This window comes from Peromyscus leucopus, chromosome 3 (assembly GCF_004664715.2).
Source record: "Peromyscus leucopus breed LL Stock chromosome 3, UCI_PerLeu_2.1, whole genome shotgun sequence".
NCBI classification, from domain to species: Eukaryota; Metazoa; Chordata; class Mammalia; order Rodentia; family Cricetidae; genus Peromyscus; species Peromyscus leucopus.
Genome location: NC_051065.1, coordinates 149,270,349 through 149,289,776, shown reverse-complemented (window position 1 = coordinate 149,289,776; position 19,428 = coordinate 149,270,349). Strand labels below are relative to the sequence as shown.

The 19,428-nt window shown below is 49.4% G+C and overlaps 1 protein-coding gene across 3 annotated transcripts; it reads left to right on the top strand.

Moving 5' to 3' along the window:
- The first annotated feature begins 391 nt into the window (after positions 1 to 391).
- Tuba8 (tubulin alpha 8) lies at positions 392 to 16,682 on the top strand. 3 transcript variants are annotated; one of them, XM_028880418.2, is made up of 5 exons: positions 392 to 410; positions 10,583 to 10,805; positions 11,687 to 11,835; positions 13,644 to 14,324; positions 16,370 to 16,682. In XM_028880418.2, the coding sequence occupies exons 2-5, from the start codon at positions 10,778 to 10,780 to the stop codon at positions 16,661 to 16,663; spliced, it is 1,152 nt and encodes a 383-aa protein (XP_028736251.1). In that variant the 5' UTR covers positions 392 to 410; positions 10,583 to 10,777; the 3' UTR covers positions 16,664 to 16,682. The 3 variants fall into 3 exon arrangements, with proteins under 3 accessions (XP_028736251.1, XP_028736250.1, XP_037060076.1); XM_028880417.2 differs by lacking the exon at positions 392 to 410 and adding an exon at positions 626 to 733; XM_037204181.1 differs by lacking the exon at positions 392 to 410 and adding an exon at positions 3,389 to 3,525.
- Positions 16,683 to 19,428: the final 2,746 nt, after the last annotated feature.

Sequence of the window (19,428 nt, the reverse complement as noted above, 5' to 3'; positions counted from 1 at the left end):
CTTGGGGATTAAGTGGGAAGGGATCCTGTAGGAGTGGGTCAGGAGGAGAGATTTGAGAATGAGGGAGCGGGACCTACTCTGACAGAATTTAATACAATACTGAATTCCTGAATCCCATTATGGAGGGCTTGCTGTAGATCAGGAGCCCTGTGTAAGCCATCTTACTGAATTCTCCAATAACCAGGCAGGCCGGTGGCAGAAGCAGAAGCTTGGGCCCTGACCAGGGGCTGGTCAGATCCTGCAGGCTCTCCTGAGCTGAGGTGACTCTAACAGACTAGTTAGCTGCCTTCCCACAGCACACCAGCCAGTGCTGGCAGCCAGAAGACGATGAACATTTGGGGAGAAATGAGCCTTTTGTTTTGAAGTATTTTTCCACTGCTTTCCGGTGCTGATCTCGGAGTGGATGCGGGGTATGTGTGCATGCGTGTGTCACGGTCACAGGACTGCTTTCCCGACTCACCTCGGCGAGGGAGCTCGGCTGCCGCTCCAGGCATGGGAAGCAGCCGGGCTGGATCAGGGAGCCGCGGGCAGGAGGGGAAGTGCCATTGTGACCTACCCAGGTCCCTCCCCTCCGCGGGCACTGTGATGCTTCAGGACAACTGCTGGCCCAGCATGTCTGTCTCAGGCCCCCTCCCTCGCAGTATGTCACAACCGCGGAGGCGGCCGTATCTGGAGCAGTTGGGGTGGGCAGGCCCAGCTGGGAGGCGAGCAGGCGAGGAGAGCGGCCACGATGGTGAGACTTTCCGGCCCCGGGGCTGGCCAGGGACGCATGCAAGTGCCCGGGTAGAGGGCTGGGGGACCACGGAGTAGCTGCGGGGTGGCTTTGGAGCCACTGGGCTCCAAGTCTCTTGGAGGGGGTGTGGGTCCGTTCAGGATCAAGGGTCATAAACCCAGGGGTGGGAAACATCTAGTTGTCAGGTACCTTTAATTTAGTAGAGAAAGTAGACAGCAGGAGCCACTCTCCCCTTAAAGGGACCTAAGGTAGATGATTTGCGCTTGCTAATCAGAGGAGGGCGGACCGGGAGAGCCGGGTGGAGAGGCGAGTGAGAATTTGGGGGACCACCACTCGCGGACCAGAGTGAGAAGAAATGGGATGCTGAGGGATCCTGGACAGGTGGTCTGGACCTGTGTGGCTGGCTGGGGGAGTAGATAGAGTCAAGTCTCCAAACCCACTCAAAAGTGACAGGCTCCAGACTGGGGTCATTCTCCACTCTTATAATCTGGCCATCGGCTTGGGTTTGGGACAACTTCAATTTGAGCTGGGACCCCTGGACCCAGGCAGCTTGGCAGGAGCCTGCCGCCGGTGCTGGCTCTTCCGGACATCGTCTTGGGTTTGGGGCACCCTCGATTCGAGCTGGGTCCTCTGGACCCAATCAGCTTCGCAGGCGCCGGGCGCTGGTGCAGGCTCCTCACCTTTCCCAGCGGTCAAAGTCAGAAAGACTTTGGGACTCGGAAGTTTCCCTCCCTAGAGACCTGGGGACTTCAGCAGTTTAATTTTATTTCCTTTCCTGGATTCGAGGCAGCGACTCCTCACTGATGGCTGTCTCCACTAGCGGCTGCTACCTTTATAGGTAGAGAGACCCCCTCCTGAGCGCCGCGTGGGCTGCGCCAAAAGCCCCAGGGGCGCCCAGCTGCCCGGCCTAATGTTGGCCTCAATCACCTTCCCGCTGGAAGCTCTAGTGTTTCTGCAGTGAAGTGGGACAGAAAGGTTAGGGTGGCGGGGCTGGAGGGCAGAATAAGAGTATCTCTCAGACCAAGGTCAGGTTCTCCGAGCGAGCGCACTTGCTCGGGTGTCAGTGACAGGGCAGCGGCGCCAGAACCTCCCTTCTCTCCTCTCCCCTCCCCTCCCCCCCTCCTCCTCCTTTCCCCCTTCTCCTGTTCCACCCCTCCTCCTCTCGGGCTGTTCATTTGGGAGAGTGCCCAAGACTTTCTGCGGCTGGCCCTCCTGTAGTCCTACCTCTAAGCCTGTCCATCACTCCTCACTCCCCAGCATGCTCCCAGACACACCTGGGAGGCTGAAGGATTGGAGAACACAGGAGTGGCCAGAGGAAAGCACGTCTACTCAGGTCCCTGGTGTGGGAAATGAGAAGTGCAGAGCCGAAGTTCAGATTTTGGCGCTTGACTACATAGTCAGGAAGGTCATTAAATGTCTCTGGACTGGGTTTTCCTTCTCATCTACAAAACGGAGAGGGCTTAGTTCGAATTTCCAAGTCTACAGACATCTTACTATTTTTAGGGTTTTTTTTGTTAAAGAAGTGATATATATGTATATGTTACATATATGGAAGAGTAAAAGCTTATTCTATGCATCATTTAACTGCATATTTGCTATGATCAGTCACTAGTTTTTTTTTTTTTTGTTTGTTTTGTTTTTTTTTTTTTCAAGACAGGGTTTCTCTGTGTAGCCCTGTCTGTCCTGGAACTCTTGTAGACCAGGCTGGCCTCAAATTCAGAGACCCATTTGCCGGTGCCTCTTGAGTGCTGGGGTTAAAGGCATGCACTATCACATCCAGAAAAAAAAAATCAAAATATTTATTTATTGGTGTGTTTTCATACACACATGTGTCTGTGTATCAGTGTTCTCCTTTCACATGGAACCTGGCGATCCAAATCAAGTCATCAGGCTTGTTCAGCAAGTGCTTTTACCTGCTGAGTGGTCTCTGTGGCTTCAGTTCTCAGACTTGCTTTGTTTATTTATTTGGCCACACACTGTAGAACTGATACTTAATATCCACAGTTCCCAGTGCGTGGCTATTGCTTTCAAAGTTTCAAAGTTCTTTCACCCCTATACTTTAATTTTGACCTGAATGTCTACAGACTTGTGAGCACAGCCTAAAAGATGTTTGGAGAAGGGGGCAAAGACAGGCAACCCACCCATGGACAAATGCCAATGTGTTCTGAGAGACCTGGGAAATAAACAAAAACAAAACAGCAACAAAAAAACTAGTAAAGTTTAGAGGCTTTGAAAACCTAGATGGCCAAATATCTTGAAAAGAGCCCCTCCTTTTATTGTGAAGCCCTGAGCTTTGTGTACTGAGAACATCCTTCTATGCCCAGCACTGTCTTGATGGGCAGCATTTCCCATTCACAGAACCTCTTAGTGATTTTTTTTCTTTTTATCTCCCCCATCCTGTTTTTCATTTAGAGATGGGTCTCATCACGTTGCCCAGGCGACCCTTGAGCTTTGCTGTTTCTTTTCCTTCAGCCTCCTGAGCAGCTGGAGACTCTATCCTTTTTACATTGCGGGGGCGGTGCGGGGTGTGTGTGTGTGTGTGTGTGGTGTGTGTGTGTGTGTGTGTAATCCCGAGGCCAAGCCTTGTTGTATGCTTGGCAACTGTGCTACTCTGAGCCACACCCCCAGACCCCGACTCATTCCTGAAAGACTAGAATGACCAATTTGTAAACTTGGATCTCAAGAATCCCACCCTTTGAAGAATGTCTTCACTTCCTCCAGCGGGTCAGGATTCAGGCAGCCAGCCTCCATGTCCCCCCTTCCTACACGGGTCATGGAGGTCTTCTTGGGAGGTGAGCAGAATTAGCTTTGCCATTCCCATTTTTGTTGGGTAAGACATATGTAACTGGTCCCCACATCTTTTCAGGGTGGTCTCTTCAGTTACTGGGCAGGTGGGCATTTTTCTTATGACTGGCTGGCTTGCTTCCCAGGTGCATAGCGTTCCATCTACCGATGTCCTTTAGTGGCTCCACACCAGATATTCAAGTCACACAGCTGATAAGAAGATTTGAGCTTAAACCCACACTCTAAAGCCTTCCTTCTTAACCATCAGCTCAGCGGGTCAATCCCATAGCCCAGCATCCCATCTGCTGCCAGTGTTTTTCCAGCAAGCAGCCCCTAGGAATGTGCCGATGACACTTATTTTTAGAAAGTTAGTATAGAGATTCCCAGCAGGTATGTTAAGCCGGAACCATGTCAATGGTACCAGAGAGAGTTTTTATAAAGGTCACAGGGAGATGGGGACACCTATGTGACCTTTGAAATCCCTTCACGCCATTCCTTTAGCTTTGAGGAACACTGGCTGCATTAGATGGAAATTGACATCAAATGGTGACAGACATCCCATATACACTTGCAAAACCTGGCAGTTAGAGGGGAGAGCAGTGTGTCTGGGGGTGAGGGTGGAGTCACTGCCATGTCTGGTCTCCTCTGCCATCGCTCAGCTGTATCACGTGGCTGTGCTGTGCAAAGCAGACTAGCATTGTGACCCAAGCACTGTGGGGGTTATAGCCATGTCTCCCTTCCCGCCACCAAGGGTAGGTTTTCCCTCCTAGCTGCTTGGGTACCTGCTCCTGAGTCGTGCTCGGGGAGACGCTGTTGAGTGAGTCTTGATAGACATCTTTTAGGCTCAGTTCAAGTTCGTGCACAGCTGAGGGAGGAGTGAGGACATTAATGCTGTTGCCAAGTGTTTGCGGGGTGTCCTTGCTGAGGGGGCTCCTAGGTGACCTTGATGACTCCCAGGAGGAAAAGTTAACTTTGAGGAGGAGCTGGCTGGTGACCAGGTCAGCGATCGGGCAGAATGGGAGAATGTGGTATTGTTTGAGGAAGGAAGCGGTTCAACTGTTCACTTTTTCCTGGACTACTGGGGAGCCCACAGCGCTGTGGCCTTTGTGGTGGGCGTTTCCCGTCTGCCGGAAGATCGAGGAAAAGTGCGGTGTGCACCACAATGAAACCTGAGCTCTAGCCTGTCCTGTCTCAATGCCAGCTAGAGCCCATCAGAGGGTCTCTTGAGCCGGAATCTACTTACCAAGCACCCCTACCTCTGTCTCCCATCAGCACCGTGGCTGCCTACATCATCTGAGCCCCTCTCCTGAGCCGCCGCCTCTCCGATGCTCATTTAGGTCAGCTCTTCGGGCTCTGGCTCTCGCTCATTTGCTGTCTTTTGTCTCTCGCCAGCGATCCCAAACGCACCCTAATTGAAGGGTCTGAGCAGCGATAACTCAATCTTGGATGAGTCACCTTTGTTCCTGCTTTAATTACCCCCTTGGAATACTGTGGATCTACTTTTCGCTTTGCCAGCGTTGTGACCTAGGTCCTAAAATATATGTAATTTTTTTTTTTATTCTAGCCCAACAACTAGAAATAATCCTGTGATAATAGGCTTCCTGAGCACAATGGCATGGCAACCGAGCACACAGGTGGCCAGGGGACAATGGACCTGTCTTAGTCCTTCACAGGGCTCCTGATGCTGGTCTGAGTCACTAACTTTCCTAGAGAAATACTCCACTGTTAATGTTGTTTTGTGAAACCTTGAACTGACTTTTTATTTTTTTAAGTCCAGGGTCTTAAACATGCTTGAAATTGCTCTTCCATACTGAGCTGTGTCAGCACTGGCCTCAAAATGATGTTGAGAGATTCAAAGCACTCTTCCACTGAGAGAGTGCGTAGCTTTTGTTTCTGAGAACAAAGCAAAAGGGACGGACAATACTAACATAGGGGAAATATATTAATTAAATAGGATCGACGCAAGGAAGGGTTTCTTGCAGTAGGCTCTGAAAGGCTGCAGAGTTCTAGAATATTATTTTCTGTGACATCTGCGGTCCATGGAGGACGGGCAGAGGGGACACAGCTGTCCCACCGCTCTGCCCTTCACGAGTTCATGCTCCATAGAAAGTGGCAGTTGTGAGACACGTCCTGGATTCTCCTGTCTCTTGTTCACTGTTCCTAAGAGCACGGAAACATGTTCCCCAGCCCTGTCTAAACGCATCAGGGGCCTGTCTGTTTTCCTTCTTCAGCAGACCAAGTCAGCTGTGGGTCTGAGCTGCGTCTGGGTTCCTAGACTCCGCTCGCTCCTCACGTTAAACGGTCTGTAAAGCCACGGAGGGCTCTTGTTCTGCTCATCTCTGCTATGTCCAAGCTCTGTGCTTGGTGCTGGAGATTCGGTTGCTTGCCCATAGAGTTTAGTTTCTGTATCAGGAAGAGCCAGACACTTGAAGAAGCAACCATCACGGCTGAACCTTGTGTGATAAACAGAAAGACAATCATGAGCAAGCCCAGCAGGGACCCTAGGATGGGCTGTGGTTATCCTTACTTCCTGCCAGTAGAGAGTGACATTTAACTGAAGTGCTGAAAAATGGCATCAGCACACTGCTGTTTAGAACCTTCTTGTATATGACAGTGCTCATCACGTTGGGATGAACTTTTATAGGTGGTGTTGGACATATCAGGTCTATTGAGGGATGTCACTTTTCTCAAGAAGGGTGTATACGTCTGTCTCCCCTTCCCCCCTGGATTGTTGAGTTCATGGGCTCTGGAAGCATACAGAGCCTTCCCTTATAGGGTCCCAGCAGAACAGAGCTCCACAGGCCCAGATTCAAAATAGAATCAAGAGGGGGAGGGGACAGGAACTTTGGCTACCAAGGGGAACCTGAGATATGAGTTTGGAGCAACATGTGACTGAAATATCCTTGCTAACTCAGCTTACCTTGGCCCCCATGCTTGGCTGCACAGCTTATCCCGAGGAACAGCCTCCGGGTAGCGGCAGAGGAAGATGACTGTTATTTTTAAAAGAGATGATTCCTGTTATTCTCATAGCATTTCTGTGCAGAGAGCATTTCCTGTTGGAAATTTTGCATGGCTAGCTTGGTATTGATGTCCACTATCAGGATTGCACTGAGGTAGACTTGGGGGACCACACCCTAAGGCCCTGGAAATTCAGAGTAAGGGTGAGTCAGGAGGCGGTAGGGTGGAAAAGACAGAGCTCAGGGTGGACTCATAAGCCCTGGGTTCTAGGCCAGGCTTTTTACAGCTGTGAATCCTCAGTCTAACCTTTTCTTTTCTGTGCTTTGGTTTTACTTACCATCAATGGAGAAGGAATCATTGAGTGGCGCATGGGGCCAGCCCACCCATGTGCCGAGTGTTCAGAGCTTACACCTCATCCTCAGCACGGCACATGGATGACCTTTCATGGCTGTGAGGATTCGCTTCCCAGGGTGCCACACTGGTCTCCCGTGCTCATCTGTGTGGGACTTCAGGCAGGAAGAGGGGTGGCTGAGCCAACGGTGTAGAGAAGGCCCCCACCCCACCCTCATGCCAGCTTCTGCCAGGGTAACAGACCCTGAGGTTATCTACTTATTGGCTCGGTTTTGGGGTTTCGGTGTGTGCTGGGTTGTCCTTGTCGGTTCTGGGTCTGAGGTAAAGAGGCACACGGTAGAAGCAAGCGACAAGTCACATGCTTGATGGCTAAGGAGCAAAAGAGAAAAAGAGGGAGAACCCGGGGTTCCACAGTCCCACGAGGTGTGCCCCCGAGACCCGAAACACATACTGCTGGGCTCCACCTCTTAGCCTCCCCTACTTCCTGACAGTGCCAGAGGCTGTGGGTCAGGCCTTTAACATGTGCGCCTTTGGAAGGGCATTCCAGATGCAAATTAGTACCCTACCACGAGCAAAGCATCCCATGGAATTCTGAGGAATTCATAGGCCACAGGGTTCCCAGAAACGTCACATACGTTATAATTTTACCGCATCTGAACTCCGCCCTTTGTACCCCAAACCTCCTGCCTCCCTCTTAGTCTGAACTTCCGGTGCCTTGGGTAGATGGTGGCCGCGTTCACCTCAGTGCAGGCCTGGTAGTGGACATCAATACCAAGCTGGCCATGCAAAATTCCCAACAGGAAACAGAGACCGAGCCCAGGACCTTGCCTCTGCTAGGCAAGCTCTCCACGGAACTTTGAAATTTTTGCTTGCTCTCACAGGGTGGCCCTTAGGAAGTATCAGTTGAGAAAGTGACTATGTGGAATGAGAAAAACCAGGCCAACAAGGATGCAGTCTCTAATCTGACTCTACTTTTCATCTATTTGTTTTACATTGCTATTAACGTCATGATTTTTACTACAAAAAAATTCAAACCTCCAGAAAAGTAGATGAGTATAATGCCACCCATATGTTTATTGCTTAGGTGTAATAATTATCACTTAAGGCCATATCTACTTATCTACTATGTTTATTAACGAGTAAAAGCTGGGAGTGTAGGTCACTTGCCTCACACTTGAAGGCCTTGGGTTTGATCTCCAATACTGTTTAAAATTAAAAAAATAGTACTTGAAATATAGATATGATATTTTACTGCTTGGTGCTTCAGATGCAATTCTAGACACTAAAAGCATTTTCATACTTAACCTCATTTTTATCATACTTAATAACTAAAATTAATGAGTTTCTCTATTTTGGTTTGTTCAAGTTCTAATCCAGAGTCTGCATGGTCCATGTAGCTGTTCTGCTTCTGACACGGCTTTGGTATGGCACAGTGCCTGCCCCCACTCTCGTTTCTCATGAATTGAGAGAGAGTGTGGCTCAGTGGTGGGTGCCTACCTGGTTTGCTGGGGTGCGGGGGAGAGTTTGTAAGGAGGAGGAGGAGAATGAGGAGAGAGAGAATATGGAAGGAGGAAGAGGAGAGAGAATACGTAAGGAGGAAGTACAGCAGGGCACTATTACTCCATCGTCTGGCTCATAGGTGTTAGTGGCCATGATACTGTTAATCGAAAGAACTCTCTGGGGATGTAGCTCATTGGTAGAGTGAAAAGGACCAGCTTGAGTTGGGACACATGCGTTTTTTCTCAGGATGTTTTCTTTTCTTTTCTCTTTGTTTTTACTCGAAAAGGGAGAGAGGAGAGAAGGGGCTGAGGGGGAGGCTCTCTGTGAAGATATTTATTCATTCATATAAGATCTATTTATTCATATAAGATCTATTCATTCATATAAGATCTATTCATTCATATAAGATCTATTCATTCATATAAGATCTATTCATTCATATAAGATCAAGGAGGTCATCAGAGACCAAAAACATTGGATCGTGTGTTGGTGGCTACAGGTCACTCTGCTTGTCTTCCCGTAATTTTTTTTCCTTCCTGCAGTAACCCTCATCTTCCCTGGAAAGGCCTAGAGTGTTCCAGAAGGGAGTCAGCAGACTGGAAACCATACAGCACCCTCAATAAGCTGGGGGTGGTTGGCTGATGATACGAAGGGGCAAAGGTCAGAAAGCTGAAGTTTGGGGCCACAGATGAGACTGTAGTTTGGAGGAGATGATGAGGATCAGGTTCCATGTGGGCCTGCCTGGTGATCCCACAGTGTCAGGTGCCTTCCTGAGAAGCCATGGCTTCTTGCTGAATGTGTGCTGTAGTTTTGTGTCATTAATAACATGCTTAGTGTGGGACCGTCGCTCTGCAGCAGGGTGTGCTTTCCTCAGTCCTAAGATGGAAGTAGAAAACAGCCCCACAACAAAGGGAGTAAGAAGGGGAGCCTGCTAGCGCTGACTCTCCACCTGCGCTGCCAGCAGGTGGGGGAGGAGCTAGAAGATCGCGATGACCACGGTAAAGCCAATGGCAGTCATGGCTAAAATGCTTTTCAGATGAGGAGAGGTTAAGTGACTCAACCAAGGTGCCACAACACAGCAAATGACTTGAGATGGCTAGCCGTGAACTGAGGGTGTGGGCAAGCCGTGAGCGAAGCCTTTCGCCGGGCATTGGGAAGTACTGCCGGGCTGCAGGCCGCAGTCTGTGCTCCACATTGGTGGCTTTGGATGCCTGCACACTTTCCTTCCAGTGGCAGGGGCTAGCAGGGTGATGGGGAGGGGAGGGACTCAGCTGCGAAGCCAAACCAAATCTCTCGCCCTTGGAGACGTCAGGGCATCTGCCCCATTCCTCTGCCTGGAGGGGCTTCTGCCTTCCGAGGAGTCTGAACTTTGATTTGGATCCTGCTTGTTTCCCTGACCAGCCATGTTCTCCGGAGGCTCTGCTCCTGGCTTGGTTACCCAGAGCTGGAAAGTGCCACATCAGGTCATGGATAAGAATAGAAACCTACAGATCAGGCACATGCTTCCCTGCTGGGCTCTGGCAGGCATGGCAGAACAGAGTCACCCTATGGGGGCCACTGATTCTCCACAGGCTGGGAAGGGGTGAAGGATGAGTCCATTTCCCCGGGAAATCTGGGATCTCAACACACACACACACACACACACACACACACACACACACACACACACACACACACACAAGCATGTGGGCACGCACACACATACCTTATCTTCAGGTGATAATACTAGGATCAGTTAGACAATTGAGGCTTTAAATAGGAGCAGTTAAAATAGAGGAGCACTCAAAGGTGACTTTTACTTAATACTTGGCCTGACCTAAGCAACGAGGTAGTTAATGGTGGCTCCGAAAATGTTTCTAATTTCTCAGCATTCAGGAAGAGCCTAACTTGGCCTTGATAGTATATAGTCATTTATTACTTTTACAATTATAGCCATAACACTGACTGTATCTATGGTGGCTGCCCTGTGATAGTCCCAGGTTCTGTATGCACACCCGTGTGTGATGTTTCAGGTCGGTCAGTGTTCAGGAACTAACGTGAATACGGGCACCATGTGTTGTAAGGTTAAGGTTAGTCTGCTGCTGTCTTTGACTTCTTGGTGTCTTGTGGCAGATGTAGTGGTGCCAGGCATCTGGAACCCCAGACACATCCTAGTTGTGGGGTGGTGTGGCTGCTCGTTGAATGTGGGGGAGAGATAGTCTCAGCCCATGGTTGGGGACTTGGGTCCTCTGACTTTGATGTGCCCTGTTTCCACAGCGCGAATGCATATCAGTCCACGTGGGTCAAGCTGGAGTTCAGATTGGCAACGCCTGCTGGGAACTCTTCTGCTTAGAACATGGCATCCAGGCAGATGGAACCTTTGGCACTCAGGCCAGCAAGGTCAACGATGACGACTCCTTCACCACCTTTTTCAGTGAGACTGGCAATGGGAAGCATGTGCCCCGGGCTGTCATGGTCGACCTGGAACCTACTGTAGTAGGTGAGTACTGGCCAAGAGCTCTCTACTGTAACAGCAAAGCACAGGGCCTTCGGCTTAGGAGGGTGAAATGAGTTGAAAGATGTGAGTGAGCCAGCTCGAACTCATCCTCCACATGACTTCCCTCAGCCCCCGGGGATTTTGTAATAGGGGTCAAAAGAATCTCTGCCACTCTGTGCAGAACATAATACTTCTTTAACCTGCTGAGACAGGTAGGGATGGCCGAGATTGTTAGCTTTAGAAACTATTAGACACCTCTCAGCTAGGTGGTGGTGCACGCCTTTAATCCTAGCACTTGGGAGGCAGAGGCAGGTGGATCTCTGTTGAGTTCAAGGCCAGCCTGGTCTACAGAGTGAGTTCCAGGACAGCCAGGGCTACACAAAGTAACCCGGTCTCTAAAAACCTCTGCAACAGTGTATTTCCTAAAGCGTAGGTTTCTGACTATAGCTGTAGTTGGGTCTGGGGTATGGTCTAACCTGGCCACACTTCACAGTCAAGGTGGTGTGAGAGTAGCCACACTCACAAGCAGGGGTGTTGCATTTGCAGAACACTACTTCTGATTTAGAAACGTACAGTGGATTGTGGCTTTCTCAGGACGCGGTTCCTTGTGTGCCTTGGAGGATCCAGATCCAGGTGGAGAGAAGGAGAGGAGAGGAAATGGCTTTGGGGTTTGATGAGTGGGGTCTGCTCTTCCAAATCTCCTCCTGCACTCTAGCTTGGCTCAGGGGCCCAGGCTTAGTGCCCTTGTCACCCAGGACCTCTCAGTCATTTACAGACTTTTTCTGCGGTAGACTGGCTTCACTCCAGTGGAGTCTCATACTCAGATGAGTGAGATAGAGCGTCTCTCCTGGAAACCAGGATCTGAAGGTCCTGTCTCTTGACAGATGAGGTGCGAGCAGGAACCTACCGCCATCTCTTCCATCCTGAGCAGCTGATCACGGGGAAGGAGGATGCCGCTAACAATTACGCCCGCGGGCACTATACAGTGGGCAAGGAGAGTATCGACCTGGTACTGGACCGCATCCGTAAGCTGGTAAGTGCACCAGGGCAGTGCAGACAATGCCTAGTCATGTGTGGACTCAGGTGGGATAGAGGCATGTGTCAGCTGGCTGCAGGTATAGCTCCTACAGTTCCTGGGGATTTTTGTTTATTTATTTGTTGGTGCTGAGGATCAAATCCAGGGCCTTCTCATGTTAGGCATATGCTGTTTTACTGGCTGTGCCCCTAGGCCTCTGCTCATGTTTCAGAAGGAACATTTACAGGGATAGTATACTATCCTGTAGATAGATACTTCCTCTGCCTGGGTAATCTGGCCTACCCTATAGACCGAGGTTAAAGTTAGAAACATAGGTTAGTAAAACATTGGTTTGGAAGAATTGAGGAAGAGATTTGTTTACACATTTGAGTACTTATGTGCACATTGTAAGTTCTAATTACACACCTTCGCTTGTTCTCTACTAAACAAACAAGGGAGGTATTTCCTTTGTAATAGACAAATACAGGAGTTTTGGGCTGGGGCAGTTGTCGTCTTAACTTGGGTCACATTAGTTAAGTGTGTTAGAGAGTGCAGAGTTAGGATTTGAATCAGGCTGGCTTGACTGCAAAGGTGCATTGTGGGTTACATCACTTTGTCTTTTTAAGTTCTCATTTCCATGTGATGGGAAAAAAAAATTGACAGACTTGTGATGCCCAAAAGCTCAGAACCACTGGAATGAATGATCATAGCTCACATCCTCTGGGGAAATTCTGTGAGTCTATGAATTCTCATAGTTCTGCCATGCAGGAGTCAACATGGAGTGCTTACTACACGTCAGGTGCTTGCTGAGAGCATCACAGAACCTTCCAGGATGAGGATGTAGCCAAGGGGGAGGAGGCCTTTGGAAAGGTTAACGACTGGCTGAAGTGTTTACAAGTTGGGAATGCATGGACATGTTGCTTGTCTGGTGTGGTCACTCCACAATGCACACAGAAGCCACAGCAGCACACTGTGCCCCATAAATATACACAACTGGGATCTGTCAGCCTATAAACATTTTTTTTTAAATCTTAAAATTTCAAAATCTTAAAAGAAAAAAAAAAACCCATAGCTCCTTTTATATATCTTTGACCGGTACCTTCCCAAGTTTGAGATGTGCAGGTCAGCCATGCCCATAAATCACATGTCAAGGACAGGGGTAGCAGGCAAGGTTTGAGCTCTCAGAAGGCAAGGCCGACTGCTGTGGCAACTCTGAGACTTCCGGCTCCTACTTTGGCCAGCTCTGAGTCAGAGCCTTATGTTTGCATGTGTAGTTTGCCAGTCTAGACACTAGCCACTCCTCCCGAGATCAAAACAACTTCTTCTTTTCTTTCTTTCTTTCTTTCTTTCTTTCTTTCTTTCTTTCTTTCTTTCTTTCTTTCTTTCTTTCTTTCTTTCTTTCTTTCTCTTTCTTTCTTCTCTTTCTTTCTTTCTTTCTTTCTTTCTTCCTTCCTTCCTTCCTCCTTCCTCCCTCCCTCCCTCCCTTTCTTTCTTTCTTCCTTTTTTTTTTTTTTTTTTGGTTTTTTGAGACAGGGTTTCTCTGTGTAGTTTTGGTGCCTGTCCTGGATCTCACTCTGTAGACCAGGCTGGCCTCGAACTCACAGAGATCTGCCTGGCTCTGCCTCCTGAGTACTGGGTGGCGTACACCACCGCCACCCAGCTCAAAACAACCTCTTTTGTGTCTTATTCCTTATAGGCTATTCTGATTTTACTGACATAAAAATGTTGAGGATGGGGTATGGCAGATAGTGGGACTTTGTCTGGATTTGTCTCCATGTGGGGTCTCAGCACTCTTCTGACTTCTCCTTGTTTCTGGCTCTCCCCAGACAGATGCCTGTTCTGGTTTGCAAGGATTCCTCATCTTCCACAGCTTTGGAGGGGGCACAGGCTCTGGCTTCACTTCTCTGCTGATGGAACGCCTTTCCCTTGACTATGGCAAGAAGTCCAAGCTAGAATTTGCCATCTACCCGGCACCACAGGTCTCCACAGCAGTGGTGGAGCCCTACAACTCCATCCTGACGACCCACACCACCCTGGAACACTCAGACTGTGCTTTCATGGTGGATAACGAAGCCATCTATGACATCTGCCGCAGGAACCTGGACATTGAGCGCCCCACCTATACCAACCTCAACCGCCTCATCAGCCAGATTGTGTCCTCAATCACTGCCTCTCTCCGCTTTGATGGAGCCCTCAATGTGGACCTCACGGAGTTCCAAACCAACTTGGTACCCTATCCCCGAATCCACTTCCCGCTCGTCACTTATGCACCCATCATTTCTGCTGAGAAAGCCTACCATGAGCAGCTGTCTGTGGCAGAGATAACCAGCTCCTGCTTTGAACCCAACAGCCAGATGGTGAAGTGTGACCCACGTCATGGCAAATACATGGCCTGCTGCATGCTCTATCGCGGTGATGTGGTACCCAAGGATGTGAATGTCGCCATTGCGGCCATCAAGACCAAGAGAACCATCCAGTTCGTTGACTGGTGTCCCACAGGCTTCAAGGTGAGAACTGATGACTTGGGGCGGTGAAGTACTGAGGGTGCAGAGGGGGTTACTTGGAGAGAATGAATCTTGGGGGCTTCTAGTCTTTATGATGATGCCAGAAGATGACTTAAACATTGACTTCCTTCATCTTTGACTGAGACAGTCAGCTGTTGAAGGCTGGTCTGCTTAAGCCACTTTAGAAAATGTATGAATCTGCTGTTTTTTAAGATTAGTTAACCCTCTTTGGCTTTTTTTTTTTTTTTTAAACTGAGGGACCTGAACCACAATGCCTTGATGACTTACAATTCATCTCAATTTGTTTAAAAGAAAATTCAATGGATAGTTTACCCTTCTAGGAGAGGCATAATTCTGTCTTCTAACAGAAGAGGCGTTTCCCCAGCATATGTCAAAAGTTAACTGTTTACCCTGTAAGCCTTATTCAGCTTGGAGTGACATCAAGGGAGTCTTCCTGTGACTGAATCCTGATTGTCATGAACTCTCACTTTCTCCCCTCCTGTTGGGCGCGCTGTCCTGCAGGGCAGGGGCACACAGTCTTCCTGCTCACTGCTCCACTCCTTATGACACACTTTATCATCTTCCTTCCGAGACACCACCTGTTTTCATGTGTGTGTTTGGTCATTCTGGCCAGAACAGTCAAGGTCATCCAAACACCGGAGCTCTCTCTTTTTTAATTGAAATAACAACATAAGCTAATAAGGGAGTTAATGGCAAAGGAGGAGAAAGGGAAGAAATGTGGGGGTAGTGGGGTGATGAACACAGAGGGGATGCCCCCTCCTTTGTTTTAAGCTTGCTCTGAGGTCCCATATAGAAAGGTGAGTAAGGTGGTGTTGGCGTTGCTAGGGGCTTTTCAGAAAAGCGCATGCGGGCAGAATGCATGTTGCCAGGCTTCACTGCTCGCCATTCTCCCCAGGGGTATTTGTCCCACTTTGACTCGGGTCTGCGATGTCACTGGTGGAAAGGGAAGAGAGGCCTATGCCAGTCAGAGCTACACCAGCAAGATACATGAAGGGCAACATGTGTATCTCTTTCACATCTGTGGTCCGCTGCTTGTTTAGCGGCTGTGTGCCTTAGCGGTTAGCACTGTCTGAAGGCATATGCTTGAAAGCAATGAGCCCAAGACGTTGGCGGCTTAAGCGTGATGGCCCGGGGGATGTATGTTAGTTTTGGGCAATACCATGGTTCTCTGTGTCCTACCCATGACACCACAGTTGGTCATCTTGAAGCCTTTCGGTTTCCCTTAATCCTTGGTCTCCTTGGGTTTGGGACCTCTCTCTGTGGGGAGATTTCTAGGGTAGAAGCCCCAGTGGGAAGCCACCCCCTCCCAGTGTGTTAGCAGATCTTGGGAGGTTGGCTTGGCTTGCTTGTGTATGACCTTTGACTTCTGTGGTTGCTGTTTCTGCTTTTCTTCTATGAACCCTGTTTACCAGAGACCCAGCCTTGTGAGTAGTAACACAGTCCCCAAGGACCTCTTTAATTTATTGCTCTGGAGTCTCGCTGTGACCTCTTAAACAGCTAGTCACCCCTCACAGAGAAACCTCCCTAAATTTATTGAAAAAAAAAAAAAACTAAGACAAGCATCAGATAAACATCTAGAAAATAATAAACTTTATGATCATAATGTCAGTTCTAGCAGTTGATCTGCCTCTGACCGGGGAGGCATTTCCTGCCCCTTGCTCCCGAGATAAACATTTGAGGCGTCTCCGTTCTTGTCACAATTTCATTTACTACATCCAGCAACTTGATATTTCCTCTTTATCAGCCTGTCCTCTGTTTCTCCTCCAGCCTGTAGTTCCTAAGCCCCTGTGATCCTCCTGCCTCAGACTCCATGGTAATGAAATTACAGGCATGCACCACCACGCCCCTCCCTTTTGCTTTTATTTTATCCCCAGCATACACCCTCTTCATTGGCCATGTTCCTTCTCCTGCTCCATCACACCCTTCCACCCCACACCCGTGCCTGGGGTTTGCCAACAGATTGCCCAATTTTGTCTTTGGCCAACTTGCATGTCATTCTGTTGCCTGTCTTCTTCTCTGTTCACCAGGTGGGCATCAACTACCAGCCACCCACCGTTGTGCCAGGAGGGGACTTGGCAAAAGTCCAGCGAGCCGTGTGCATGCTGAGCAACACCACAGCGATTGCAGAGGCCTGGGCCCGCCTGGACCACAAGTTTGACCTCATGTACGCCAAGCGGGCCTTTGTACATTGGTATGTTGGAGAGGGAATGGAGGAAGGAGAATTTTCTGAGGCCAGGGAGGACCTGGCTGCCCTGGAGAAGGATTATGAAGAAGTGGGGACTGATTCATTTGAAGAAGAAAATGAGGGGGAGGAATTTTAAATATACACCTGCCCCATGACTGTGTCTCTCTCTGTTTGTGTTGCTCTGCTGAGCGTTTGGGTTCATCTCCTAGCTCTGTACTTAGACAGACAGACAGACAGACAGACAGACAGAGCAGCAGTTGTGCCTGCTCACTCCCCTTTTCTCCGCTTAGTATTCTGTGCTCACTGCTCTATGGGAAAAGGAAACCACAGAAAGAGAAACTGACAGGCTGGCCTCTGAGCCCCAGCTGGGTTCCTGTCCCACATAGGAGGAGGGCTCGTGACTCCAGGGACGTGACCAGTCACACGAGCACACAGAGAACCCTCCCTGGAATGAGAATAGCTTCATTCCTAAAGAACGAAAGTGAAGGTGAACACGTCACAAGCACAGGGTGGCGTGAGGAGACACAGAGGAGTCTTTATCCTGGCTTAGGCTGGTCACCCCAAGACAGGGCTGCAGGTGGAGGAATGGGGAACACCAGGAAAATCCCAGTCTCGGAAGATGCCGTGGAGAGAGCAAACAGAAGCTCATGAAAATGGATCTGTAGCACAGCCCTGACCTCATCTGGATCGATCACATTCCATTCATCAAGTGTTTGAGTTGCTTCATCCCTTTTCCCCTCAGGGGTGTATCCTAAGACCCTCATTGGGTGTTGACAACCATCAAGAGTCCTGACCCTGTATGTATGTATGTATGTATGTATGGTGTGTTTTCCCATATTTACATTATGAAATACAATTTACATTATCAGCACAGTGAGAGGTTAACAGTCACCTTCAACGAAATGCAACAACTACAACAAAACACAGTAATAAAACTTAGGCAAGGACTTGGGGTGCAGTTCCATGGTGAGCAGGTGCTTGGCTGTGTGAAACCCTGGGTTCGTTTTCTGCCACTGTACCCAGACAGACAAGCAGCAGCTGTGTCCCTTGCTCCTGTTTTCTCATGGGAGGATGCCGTGATCACTCTTCTACGGGAAAAGGAAACCACAGGAGAAGAAAGTGAAAGTAACCCTGCCTCTTATTGTCTCTGCTCTGACCTAGGCACCATCCCAAGAGCCAGAGAGTGAGAAATACAACCGTTTCCTGCCTTCCTAAATACATAAAAAAATGAGGTCACTTTAGATCGTGTCTAGAAATTTCAAACAGCAATGGAAGGATCTGGAGTGTCATTGTGGACCGACCAGTGGAGCCCAGATGGCAGGAGTCCAGGGGTGCTGGGCACAGGGAACAGCAACATGAAAAGAGAAGGGAGCAGGTGTGGGTCTGACAGCAGCAGAGGAGTTTGCCGGGAGGGTGGGAATTCGGTCACGTGCCAGAGTTTGTCCATCCTCAGCGAGCATCATGGATGCTTAGATGTCTCCTAAGGGAAACATAAGCACTTGGAGGCTTGAAGAAGGCTTCCACTGTACCTTATCTTTTATATATACCTTCTCCAGTGCTCTCAGTCTCAAACTGGGGTTCGGGTCATTCTGTAGAGGACATTGAGGTATGGAGAGTCAACTGCTAGAGACAGCAAGATGGAGTTCAGCCGGGTCCCAACCAGGCCTCTCCACTGCTTGTCTCTCTTTTCCTTGTGCATCGAATGCACAGCTCTTCAAGTTATGTTCCCAGAAGGCTTCTAGTCTATTCCTTGGAAGCCTTGAGAGAAGTAGAAAAACAAGGTTAGGCAAGAAATGATGCCAACTGTCTCCAGAGAGCCTGGTCTCCTGCCCTTCTATGTAGGAGATCACGGTGCTAAAAGAGCAGGTTCAGCTCTGTTGTCTGTGGAAGCGTCTGGCAAAGAGAGCAGCTTGCCCTTCAGGGATGGGCTTTCCGGTTTCCACAGCTGTCTGTGGTAGGGAGCTGCCAGTCACTGTCAGGAAGGGGCATTTTCACAGAAGTGAGAGACAGATTCGCTGACAGATTCATGCCAACCTGAGGCGAACTGGATTAAAATAAACATTAAGTGACAGTCACAACGATGATGACGCCCCAGAGGTGTGTGCCAGGGGAGGGAGGTTCAGGGAAGCCGGGGAAACACCCTTAAGGGGGCTTTGAATGAAGCTCTATCTCCCCTTCCGTCTTCCCTCATTTGTTGGCCCTTGTCTGGCCATGAGCGTGGGTACCTCCAGGCCAGCTCCACTTTCATGGCCTAGTTCAGGAGGTAGAAGGGGTGTGTTTCAGAACCGGAAACTGGTGTTCCATGAGAAGGTGGGTAGGGAAACAGGTACCTGCCATCCAGGGCAGGTAGCGTGTGAATCTTAGCCTATCACAGATCAGCCTAACCTTCTTAGGAAGGTGAAATAGGGGGCTGGAGAGATAGCTCAGTGGTTAGGAACACTTCCTGTTCTTCCAGAGGTCCTGAGTTTGGTTCCTGGCACCCACACCAGGCAGCTCACAGCCTGTAACTCCAGCTCCAGAGGGTCTGACATGCTCTTTTGGCACCTGTACACATGGTATGCACACACACAACACACACACACACACACACACACACAACACACACACAAAACAAAACAACACACATACCCACGCACATACACACACAACACACATACACACACACACACCACACACCTCATACCCCCCACCACACACACATACACCCCCCCCCCCACACATACACACGCACACACACACACACACACACACACACACACACACACACCACATATACCACCACACACACACACACACACACACACACCACATATACCACCCCACACACACACACCACACACAGTAAGGGGAGGGGAGGGTAAAGCGAGTTCTGCAAACTCCGGCTAGGCCCTGCATTAGAAG